A 12,300-nucleotide genomic window follows, 5' to 3' on the forward strand; every position below is an offset into this window, starting at 1 on the left:
ACACACTAGTACAAATATACATGTATAAGTGAAACACAAGCAAACCCACAAAATAAATATGCTGGTCAGTACATGGGAAACACAAACAAACCCTCAAAACTACATGGTCAGTACTATACCATTTCCACCTTTAGCCCCTACTTTGATAGACACGAATTAAAAGTTAACTTGTAGTTCCACACTACAGTTATCCTCGCATAAATCACAATCAAACACTAGTGTACATTCCTTTCTTATTCACAAGGTTTTCCGCTGCTTCAATCCAGCATTCAGTAACTCATGGATGGTTCAATCCTGCAGAAACAAAAGGCATAACAATGGAACTCAATTCATGCTACTTTCAAATTCAAAAATTTGACAAATGTCATATGCAGGTTATTGGAGTGGCAAGCAATAGCAAAAGCTTTCGAATATCTAACAATGGAACTCAATTCATGTTACTTTCAAATTCCAAAATTTGACAAATGTCATATGCAGGTTATTGGAGTGGCAAGCAATAGCAAAAGCTTTCGAAAATCTTACCAATTTGGACTCAAGGTTTTAACATTGAGGAGGAGACCCTGGTTCTGACCCAAAAACAGATGTAGATGCATACGACATTGTATCTTCTTTTGAAATGGCCACAAAATTCAATGGCGCAGTGGACAACCTTCTTGTTTCTCTAAAATATCCATTTTGGCGCCCAGAGTGAGACCGTGGTGTCATTAGTTCAGGCGTTGCACACCCAACTGAGTTCCTGCGTGGCGTGGGAGTCATTGACCCATTTCCATTTGCACGATAACCATTTGGTTTCCTAAAGCTGTTACATCTTTTTGGGCTAGGCTTAGAACCGTACATGGCCTCCTTCTCTGTAAGGAGCAGATCTTGTAGCTTCTTCTGATCCTGCCAGAACAGTCGGAAAAAATCTATAATTTATTGGGTAAGCAAAGGCCAAAAATATTTTGAATTGCAATTGCAGAATCAACACCTACCCGGTATCTCTTCTTCTCCTCCTCTCTCGATTGTCTGGTTAGTTTATAATCTTCCAAGAATGAGACCAATCGGACCTGGAAATAAGACCATCAAGTAGGATTCCTTCGTTTTGCAAAGTTCAAGGACATGCCAAGCTAAGCAAGTCTACAACTCTTACCCCATCATAAAGAAATGTCATCTTTCGTTCACCTTCCCAGGCTAGTGTTTTGTTTATCAGATTCTCAACCATAGCTGAAATGAGGAACCGGATTATTAGTTGCAACGATTAGTGGGTCCCAGACTGACGATGGAAGATTTTTTACTGAAGAATGGAATACCTGGAATCTTGGTTATAGTAATTCGAGCTTTTTCTGCACGTTTTAGGCTTATATGAGCACCTCTTCCTGCACTATATCTGTTCTCATCCTGAAATCCAGAACAGCTTATATTAGAGCAGACTTATCCAGATGGCTCAAATGATTCTATTTACAAATGATGCTATCCGCATGACCTGCAACAAGTTCGACTTACAAATACAAGTATTGGAACTACAATATTACCATATAAGAAAATTCCAGCTTACCTGGTTGTAATCTTCAAGCCAATTTTCCTCTTCACAGGCAGCAAGCCATCTGTCTATTCTGTCCATAATTTCTTTTCGACTTGCAGCTTCATCTTTTACCTTAGTTATCTGTGCCTCAATACTTGCTAGAAGTTCAGAGGGATCCACAAGACCTGAACAACAGTAACAATCAGAAATGTATCTTCATCGTTAGCTTCAAACAGCAGCTGGCAGATAAGATACCATACCTGAGTCAATCAATGCATTAGCTTTTTCAGCAGATGTGCTCATGTCAGGTTCAATATGTGCTTTTCTGCATATGTCCTCCAACTCGGACCTCTTCTTCAGGACCAGTTCTTTCATTCTACTGGCTTTCAGTTTAGTCAATCTCTCAACCTCAGCTGTCGCCTGGTAGAAAATAAGTGGAGACCTAAAGATCCTCTTCTAAAAATTTGATAGTAACAGATGTTCATACGTCAATCAAAAGGGAAAACAGAAAAAAGTTTGTACGGCAGTCAAACCTGCTTGATAATATCAAGGGAGAGAACCCCAGGTTCTATAATTTCTGGTTCCGATGATCTAAGGATGAAAGTAATGCTTCTAAAGTGGCTCCTCTCTTCTTCAGGCGAGTCCATCAAATTCCAAAGTTCAAACAATGATCCCACAACGTCTTTCAACTACAATTTTGGAAAAAGGGGTTTACTTCCACAACAAAGAACAAACAGATGTATAACATCGTCAGTCTGTCTGCATTACCTTCTGAACGCGAGCTTTTTTTTCTGCTTTCAATTTAACGATGACCTGCTCTAGACCTTCCAAAGTTTTGTTGCTGATGTTTCTGGATTGTTCAGGACCTGTCTCATCTAAGCTTGGATGCACTTCACTCACAGTCTTCCCAAAATCCAGTCCAAGCACACCACATAAAGAATGCACCTCATTTACATATTCCAGAACTTTATTAAGGCGACCAGCCTGCAAGGAAGAACACTAAGAATCAGACAAACTGAATAAAATACACGCAAATACAACCACTGTAATGAATGGGAGTTAAATGTTTTAACATGCTTAATTCTTTCATATTTAGGGGGGGGGGGGGGACTTTAAACCGTTGCGCTCTCCTGCAAAGCAAGGGGTAAGGTGCTTACATTTGCCCCAACCAGACCCTCCAGTAGCAGGAGCCTTGAGCACTCCTCTTTGGGGGGGGGGGGGGATGGGGACTTAGTTCTTTGATACAAGCTAAGCAAGATCGTTTTTATATCTTCCAACTTATTCTGAGAGAATCAGATAAATTGCTTAAACGTAACTCAGAATCATCCCAAAGATAATAATTAGTACCATAGCAATACATTGTAGCAGTAGGATTTCAGGTCTCAAGGATGAGAAGCCGAATTGAAACGCAATATTTTACTTCAGATCTTAAAGTAAACCACTTCGTTCACTCCTGACTGTCTTTAGGTTAATTGTACACATTCAGTAAAGCTACATTTATTCATTCTTTCATTTCAATTGGGGTGGAATTTATGATTTAAGTGATAAATTGATCATCATTTAAGTGATTCATTGGGCTCAACATATCAATGCAAGTTGCTAATAAGAAACTTATGTGCAAGCTTCCAGTTTCAAGGAATAACTCAAATAACTATCCTTAAAGGGAGTTATGGTGAAGCGGGAGATATATTATCAAAAATATGAAGAAAGATAACTGTTGATACCTTCTCCTTCTGCAAGTTATGGAGATGTGTCTGATAGTCAGTAAGCTTTCTTAATGACAAGTCCTGTTCTTCCATATTTAAGCAATTGGTTACAGCACCATTGATTTGACTATATCCTGAAATCTCTCCACTGATCTTCTCAATCTGTGCCTTTACATCAGCAAATTGCTTAATGCGTTCCTCTTTCTTCATTTTCAAATCTTCTACCAGTGGTGAGACTGATGCAAGTTTCTCTTTCAGTGTTGCAAAACGCTTGTCATTTTGTGTCTGTAAATTTCACAAAATCAATAATCCACTAGAATGATTTGAGATAAATGATATGAATACCAGATGAAATCACAAAATCTTTACTACAAATGATATAGCATACCGGATGAAATCATAAAATCCTTATTCCTGCTATGCATAGCCACTATATTGAAATAATACATGAATTAAAAACTTTTAAGTACTCTACCCAATGACACTTAGCAGGATTACATGACAATTGCACGAACAATCACTGTTTAGATATTTCTGCCACACACACAAGTTTTCACTTACAGGCAGAAGCTGCAAATTCACAGTTTACCTTTTCTTCCCCTCTAATATATGCCTATACTTTGCAGTTTGCTTTTGGAGATAACAATATATCAATAGGGATACTGAGAACAAGGTAAAATCTAGACATCTTGACCGTGTTCACAAGATACCAGAAGCATATAAACAACATCAATGACTGAGAAGCCCAGAAAAATGAGCACAGTTGTTCATCAAGTGGCTTGAAACTTGGTCCACACATTTCTCTTACTTGGTACTCCTGTTTTAAACCCAGGATCACAAAAGCCTCACTGCTTTCATCAAGATCACCATTTGATTGGGAAAATGAATCATTTCTTTGTCTCCATCTCAATGGCTTATGGAAGAGACCACATACGGTGCAAGTATCCAAGGATCAGATTCACAGAAAGGGGTGGAAAATTCTACACAATCAGGGTATGCTCTACTATTCTGTAGTCCTGCATGCACATCATATCATATGGCGGACAGAATGAATGAGAAATTAGGAATCAAGCCTGGCTAATAGTCCATCCTTGCCACAGTTCATTGCCAGCAAATTTAGGGATTCAGTTCTCAAATAGCATCAGTGTTCACACCCACTTCTACATATGTACCCATAGGAGCAGGTCGTACATGAATAGTGTCCCCTACAAACTTATAATGATAATGAAAATTACCACTTTACCACCTTAACTCCAGCTTCACTAATGCAAGTCCAGTCCAAAAATTGGTCCTATTTTGGAATCTAGTGGCTACAGGCTTAAAATTTTTATTTTTATTTATAATGTCCAGGATATAAAGCCCAAAAGTGGGGTTCTAAAGGGGGTATACAAAATTAAATATTTTAATTAGTAATGGAGACCATTAGATAGCTTAGTTGACTTTAGTCATTAAAGACTCCTCATTTGGGTTAGTTGTGCGGGGTAAAAGTTCTCTAAGAGATTTAGGCTTCAACAATTTTAATTAGTTAAGTATTTTAAAGTAATTGTTAGTTAGGTTAATCTAGCTGCCTAAGAATTTCAGATTTAGGAGACTTTTTTGTTTTCTTATAAATATGTAACCAACCCCCCCCCCCTTTATTTAGCAGAGCTGATGAAGAAATTTTATTTGAAAGTGTGTGCAAAGTCTCTCTCTCTCTCTCTCTCTCTCTCTCTCACACACACACACACACAGCTAATCGATCTCTTTCCCTGTCCTATCTATCTGGTATCTCTCTCCTCTTTTATCCCCTTCATCCCTATGGCTGTCATTCTTTCTTCTCTATTTGGACGACATCCTTTTCCCTCTCTTTCCCCATTGCAGGCTGCTGCTAAAGTCAAATAATCCGCATGCCTATTTTAAGCCCTGGTTTGTCAGGAAAAAAATATATTTCAGATTTGGGCCTCTGGAGCAGCCAGTCTGATCTTTGATTTCTAACCTACAATCTATGATTGGCTGGCTGCATCATCCAGCCTCCAAATGCTTTGCTGTTCCAACATCAACAACTACTGTTAAATTATCAATTCCATATGTACAAAGTTTGTAACCATCTGAAACACAATCCACGAGGTAAGAGGCAGACAATAATAGGGGGAAGAAATAGTTTTGATTTGCATCCTAGGTTTTCTACTCACGTATCTTAAAAAAAAAAATTCCTACTGATGGTCATGGCTAAGGAATGCTCAAAGTATAAGAACAAAAATGTCTTAATGTTAGGGTTTGAAATTTTGGATTTCAACCCCATTAAGATTAATGTCGAAACCGAAATATTTTGGTGGAATTTCGGTCCATTTAAACACTGCAATAATGAAATAGTCATTTCATTTCAATTTCTGTGGAAACTGAAATATTTCGCAAAATTTTAGTCATTTTGACTGAAATTTTAAACTATGCTCAATATATCCACTTCACTACTTACTATTTTAGAGAATAGAAATAGTAAAAATTGTTTTTTACTCTCAAATTATAAATATGTGCAACTAAAAATTGGGCTGTGATAATGGAAATGCAAGTTTCCCCAAGCTTAGCAGAATAGGCACCATGTCTGCTATATGTCAGATAACGTGGAGCCCAAAAACCAAACAGGATGGCCACCTCCTCATGCATTAAAACTTCAACCTGGAAGGACTTTCCTACATGACATAAATGAAGCCCACATTTGTTTTCACTTAATCTGGACCATTGAAAGTGTCTCTGCAGTTTCTTTTTTCTTTTTTGCTTATTTTTTCCCTCCATATTCTGATGTCTAAGTCAAGGAAAATGGGTAGAGATCAATTTTGATGATTTCCCACTGTCAAGCAAAAGGATTATATTTCTGGTTAACCAAACCTAAGCTGCATTTGTTTCACCGTAAAATATTTTACGGTAAAATAAATAATCATTTTTATAGATTTTATTTCATATTATTCTTCCATTTTGGCCTTTTTTGGTTGTATATGACCAGGAAGCAGATTTGAACATGATTTAACGAGGGAAAAAATCCAGCCATATGATGTGGGTATGGCTGGGGGTGGAGTCCTCCATGGGTGCAAGAGTACCAATGATCAAGATATCATCAATATTTTGCGAAAACAACATCCTTAATTTTGAAATGGACGTTGTTTTCCAACTATTTGTATTGCATTAGTAAAACATTTCCTCCCTTTCTAATCCTTATATGAATTTGTATTGATTTTCAACAATTCCCGTGAAATATGTTGCCACAAATCAAGCACAACCTTGGAGACAAAAACTTTGGTGGAAAAAGTACATAAATAAACAACAGAGGGAAGGGAGATATGGTTATATCCATGCAATAATATAAGAAGTGAGACCTAGGAGCTAAGATAACCATAAAGTGGTTTTGTTCAGAACATGAGATATACCTCGGTGTTAAAAGTAAGCTCCCCAAGAACAGCGGAAAGCGCTGCAAGCTCTGCTTCTTTGGCTGCAACTGACTGATGGAGGCGTGCCCTGTCACTGCTAGCTGCATCAACCTTTCTCCGGTACACTTGTAGGCACTCCCTTTCAAGCTCCAACAGCATGCGGTCCTTCTCCAGTTCATTTTCACCAATCTCATTCCATATGTGCTGTTCAAACAGGTAATGGCTATTTTAGAATATATTTTTTTGGCTTGAAGATACAAAAACCAGAGATTCTTGAGCATATTGGAGGAAATAGACATTAACGATAGAACTAAAAAAAAAATATTAAAAATCATCCGGCAGGAATTTGTGAGAAACGTGCAAATCAAGCAACACTAGAAGATTGATTTAATCATTATCGCGGCAGCAAAATACTGTAGAGAGAGCATAGGTTCTAGAAAAAAAAATTCATAATAATAAGAAAGCAAAGCGAGAAACAAAACTAAGCAATTACCTAATACATCTTCTCAGTTAACTGAAGCGAAAAAAAGAAGATAATAAATAATTTACTTTCTCGAGAACGGAGTAATTCTGCAATCATGCATGTCAATTTTCCCTAAGAACACGATTATAGTCATGATGTGCTTCCAGATAATTCAACAAAGGAGAATAGAGGACGGAGGGGGGAAAAAGATAATATTTTGCAATCTGAACTGTTCTGTTTATTTGTTTACCAATTTAAAGCAAAACCACTCTCTCAACTTTTCTGCATAACCCATCATGAATCACTATACAGAGGATGGAGAATTTAACACCATACACTAGTCACCAGCCATTTAAGGAAAATGAATGAAAAACATAGAAAAGAGTCAAAGACTAGAAGAGAAGAAGAATTAAGCTAGGATTGTAACCGAGAAGAAAGAAAAGAAGCGGATGATGATGAGGGTGAGAAAAGGAAAACAGAGAAAGGAAAGTACATACCTGAAGTTCTCTGAGTAAAGAACTGCAAGTGGTGTCCGCATGGACACTGGTAGGGCTCCCAAGCACCTGCATTTGTACGGACACGCCTCTTCCTTACTCTCTCAGAGTTTCAACTCCAAAAGCTTTCCGCAAACAGGGACAGAACACGAGAAAGCAAAGTAGAAAAAGGCTAATTCCTAGCTCGTCCTCCACCAGCAACAAGAATTCCCAAAGTTTCAAGTCTCGACCACCACCACCATCTCACCCACGAACAGAGAAATTATAAAAAAAATAATCTTCAGGACTAAAGGAGTCAAAGCTCAAAGAAGAAGAGATGCAGACAAAGATAAAAGCAGAGTTGAGATTTCCAATTTTCAACTCAAAAAGTTCAAGAAAGCAAGCCACATTGATAACTCCCTCCGTTTAAACTATCAGATCTGAACTCTGAAGCTTTGTAGCAACAGAAACTCCATTTTACAACCCTCAGCTGTTAGTGTTGAGAGAAACGGAACAACTGCAGAGTCAAATTACGGGAATTCTGAAGATAAAAAACCGCCATTAAGGAACCCACATAAACAGACAGAACTAGGGTTTCAACTTTCAACAGGAACTCAAATGAGTTACAGGTGAAGGTAGAGTGAGATAACCAAGAGAGAGAGAGAGAGAGAGAGAGAGAGAGAGAGAGAGAAAGAGGATCTCTAGGGTTTTTGGGAATCGTAGAAGCCGACGAAATCACGAAATTTTTATTTTGAGAAAAATGCTTTGAAGAGTGTTTTACAGAGTGAGAGAACTCAGAGCTCTCTTTTTAATAGCTACTGTTTAAGTGAGGAGTAGCGAAGCAGTAGAAGAGTCGCCGTCGGAAGGAGTAATACTCTATTGGAGTGAAAATTTGTTATTTAAATGTTTCAGAATTTCATTAAAATTAATTATTCTATTTAATTAATTGAAGCAATTAATCATTGAGAGAGGAAGTTAACGTGCTTCTCTCACATGCACCTCTGCAACTTGCAGGATATTCACATGCTGGGTTTCAAAAATCGGTGAATCGACCGATTTGTATTAGAATCGGTTGAGATTGATTCTGATTTTTTGTCATTTTAAAACGAATATTCATCCCAAAATTCTCCTGATTTCTGCCTTCTATGATTCTAGAAAGGGTGTCAATCGGGCGGTTCGGTTCGACTTTCTTCAATTTTTGTGTGAGTTTCATGGAAACCAAAGCCAAACCATTAACGATTTTTTGGTTTTGATTCAGGTTTGGTTCGGTTTGTGATACCGATTTCAATTCGATTCGGTTTGAAAACCAAGTATAAACTGGTTTTAGGCAGGGTTTTGAGGGTCGGTTTCAGTGTTTAGTTTGGTCCTATCGGTCTGGCCAATCAGTGGCCCATTAGTTTAGCCCGAAGCAAGCCGAAAATGAATGGTACTCTAACCCGTAAACTAAAAAAGAACTAATAAGTAGGGCTATAAACAGATCGGATTCGGCTCGGATAGTGCTATATCCGCATCCGCATCCGCACCCGCATCCGATTAGCTATCGGATTGATTCGGATAGTGCTAAACGGATATGGATCGGATATTTTATCCGTTTACATGTAAATATAGCTTTTCAAATAGCTATAGCGTATCCGTATCCGCATCCGTTTAGCTTTCGGACGAATTCGAATAGTACTAAACGAACACGGACACGGATACGAAAACGGATTTCGGCTATTCATTTACACCCCTACTGATAAGGCCTCAATTCAATTTGGATCGGACTCAATCAGGTCAGATCAGGCCAGTTTGACCGGTTCAATTTAGGTTTTGACACCCTTAATTCTAAGGTTAAAATCAGACTGATTCCGGTCCAATCTAAATCGAAATTGGCAAGGATTGATTCTCTCACCGATTCCTGATTTTAAAACTCTGCTCACAATCTGGTTGGTATTTTCATTAAACCAAAAAAAAAAAAAAAAAAAAATTTGGTGGGATAAAAATACACTCTACACACTAGTAGTTAGGGGTTGGTTAGATTTTCCATCTGAAGTGGAATTATGCATCAGAATTAAATGCCACCCAAAAAATTCATTTATTTAAAAAAAAAAAAACAATTTTTGCAAATCTTTTTGTATTTTCCTAAAAGAAAATATGTATTTTTTTTTTTTTGGGGGTTCGAAAATGTACTTCAAGAGCTCAAGTTGGTAGTTAGCACTATTTTAAAAAGGGTAAACTATAACTTTTAAAATCCATTTTTTAAATAGCAAATAATGATTCTTGTAGACTATTTTTGAGTTGGAATATAATTGTTGATTTGAGTTATATTTTTTGGTACAAAGTCAGTAAGAAATTGCATTTATTATCTTGATATTATGCTTTTAGATATTAGTTTGTTATAGGAATAGAGACCACATAAAATAATGGAGAAATAGTTAAGAGGAAGAACCAGCTGACATAATGCTACACTCCTCTCATTAAATAAAAGAGAAATAGTTAAGAGATAGAACCAGCTGACTTAATTCTACACTCCTCCCATTAAAATGCCATTTTTTTTGGCAAAAGGAATTAAATGCCCTAGGTATTTCTTCTGCTATCCTTTTCTTGATGAGAACTGTTTTGAAATGTTGGGCATTTAAAATCTGAGTTTGGGATCTTCACAAATATCCAGGTGTAATCGTGTACTCATATTTTAAAGAAAATTTTCCGTATAATACCAGAGTATTATCATCTTCTCTCACATGTTTTTATGTGGAATATATCATTTTCCATGGTATCCTTGGTGCAGCGTGAGAGGTCCTCTTCTACTTATGTCATGGAGAACCTTCTCCCACTTTTTAAGGGTGCAGAAGTATCTTTTACCATGTGCCAATAAAAAAGTTCAAAGGGTTACAACTTTTTTCTTGATAGAAATAAATCTTATTCATTTGAACGTAAGAAATACATAGTGGATAGGTTACAAGCCTCTGTCAATCACAGAATGGAACTAGGGCAGTCACCTAGCATACATGTCAAAATAGTAAATTAATTAGTTATAGTTTTCTTTTGATTGGCTTATCTTGTTCTAAGAAATTCTAAATTCTAAATCATATAAAAAAGAATTTTTAAAATAATTTGAAAGCAATTTACTATTATTTCATACTCAAGAACTATCATTGTTTTACATATTTTTCAAGTAAAAACGTGTGAAATAACAAAATTTTACTATCATTAAAAGAAATGTGTTATACTAAAAGGCAAAAAGGTAAAATTATAATTTTAGAGTGGATGGATCGGTGATGTGAATACCGTGTGCCCTGTTATTGTATCACATGGACCCACCCATGTCAATTGGATTTTTTTTTTTTTTTTTGTAAACTTCTTTTATGGATTAGTATGCAATCATTCAGTCCATATTTGTTATAAGATTGCAGATCAAACTTTGTCAACTTGACTCAATTGATACACACAAATTTTGATTTGTGGTTCAAAGGAGCTCGTTTACTGTTGCCCACCTTGAATTTTGAAGAACAACTTATGCATTCCACTAGCATTAACCAAATGGTTGCTCCAAAGGTTGAGATGATTCTCTCTTCTTTTTTTTTTCTAAAATAATAGAATAAAAATGGTATTCTTAAGACAGAATCTTTGGTGAAAGGGTCAATAGGTTGCAATGTGATCAAGAATAAGCCACCATTTTTAAAACATTTTATTTCCTCTATCCTTTCATTGACAATGATTTCAATCTTCTCCTATGCTAAATGCCTTTAGTTTGATAATTATTAAATTGACCCACAGACCTCCTTGGATCCTCACCTGTCTTCTGTGTCCTCTAATGACTCTAATTTCATATAAATTTGATCAAATCTCTCTCTCTCTCTCTCTCTCTCTCTCTCTCTCTCATGGTGGTGAAATTATTGCATTACCTAAACTACATTTGTTCACCTTCTACTCAAACATTGCTTGAATGACTATTGTATTTCAGTTCCCCACTTTTGCCTTTCATATATAATGCAATGTATTGTTGGTTGGCTTTCATGCTAAACAAGACTTTTTCTCAAGGAAGCAAGGAACTAACTTGGAAAAAGTAAACGTTTTCCTAGATTCATTTTTTCTTTTTATATCTTTTTTTGTATGGAATGTTCTTTTTTTATGTTTTAATACCATTCAAGCGTAAGGTGAACTAATATTTTCAAGCATATTTTGGAAAAGAGAACATCTAATTAGATAATTAAAAAAATGATAATTAATGTTGACTTACCTTCCCAAGAGTAAAACTAATATTGTTTCTCAAGTACATTTTGACATGAAAACATCCAATCCTAGAGAATGCATCAGGATATATATTTCATGCGGAAAGACTAGATTGTTTTTGGGTAGCGACGCGGAAAGCCTAGAATATGGACTATCAATTCAATCAGATTTTTTTCCCGATTATACAAAAACAAATGGAGTTGAAATGCTCTAATCACCGAAGCGCCTCTCGGCGTGGTAGCGTGCCGGTTCACGTGGGCATGATGGCACAGATCTTTTCGGCACTTATGGGATCCTTTCTATTGGCACGAAAGTGCATGCGTTTATGTATCCTGTTTTTCTATTGGCGTTGGACGCGCGTGAATGAATAACCCTGATATCTACCAAAAAAACAAAAAACAAGGCTCTAATTACAGGTATTACTTCTTATCATATTTATGCTTATAAGAGATCGATCCCTCGATTGACTTTAATCAACCAACATATATACCATCTTACGTCTCTTAATTTATTTATACATTATAAATAATTTAATACAGTAGTT

The 12,300-nt window shown here is 36.5% G+C and overlaps 1 protein-coding gene across 2 annotated transcripts; it reads right to left on the reverse strand.

Moving 5' to 3' along the window:
• LOC122646042 (65-kDa microtubule-associated protein 6-like) lies at nt 1-8,144 on the reverse strand. 2 transcript variants are annotated; one of them, XM_043839498.1, is made up of 12 exons: nt 7,569-8,144; nt 6,609-6,812; nt 3,226-3,492; nt 2,270-2,485; nt 2,034-2,190; nt 1,762-1,917; nt 1,535-1,686; nt 1,290-1,377; nt 1,130-1,203; nt 972-1,046; nt 523-882; nt 1-294 (listed from the first exon to the last, which is right to left on the reverse strand). In XM_043839498.1, the coding sequence occupies exons 1-11, from the start codon at nt 7,638-7,640 to the stop codon at nt 541-543; spliced, it is 1,803 nt and encodes a 600-aa protein (XP_043695433.1). In that variant the 5' UTR covers nt 7,641-8,144; the 3' UTR covers nt 1-294; nt 523-540. The 2 variants fall into 2 exon arrangements, with proteins under 2 accessions (XP_043695433.1, XP_043695432.1); XM_043839497.1 differs by having other exon boundaries at nt 1,762-1,921; nt 2,035-2,190; nt 7,569-8,143.
• Nucleotides 8,145-12,300: the final 4,156 nt, after the last annotated feature.

This window comes from Telopea speciosissima, chromosome 11, assembly GCF_018873765.1.
Source record: "Telopea speciosissima isolate NSW1024214 ecotype Mountain lineage chromosome 11, Tspe_v1, whole genome shotgun sequence".
Lineage (NCBI taxonomy): Eukaryota > Viridiplantae > Streptophyta > Magnoliopsida > Proteales > Proteaceae > Telopea > Telopea speciosissima.

What these genes read in the sequence shown, in the direction of transcription:
- LOC122646042 (XM_043839497.1), bottom strand. Translation starts at nt 7,640, where the DNA reads ATGCAGGTGCTTGGGAGCCCTACCAGTGTCCATGCGGACACCACTTGC. An exon ending in ATAACTTGCAGAAGGAGAAG is followed by an intron (nt 2,486 to 3,225) that starts GTATCAACAGTT and finishes TCTTCCTTGCAG; the next exon opens with GCTGGTCGCCTTAATAAAGT. An exon ending in CCCTTGATATTATCAAGCAG is followed by an intron (nt 1,922 to 2,034) that starts GTTTGACTGCCG and finishes ATTTTCTACCAG; the next exon opens with GCGACAGCTGAGGTTGAGAG.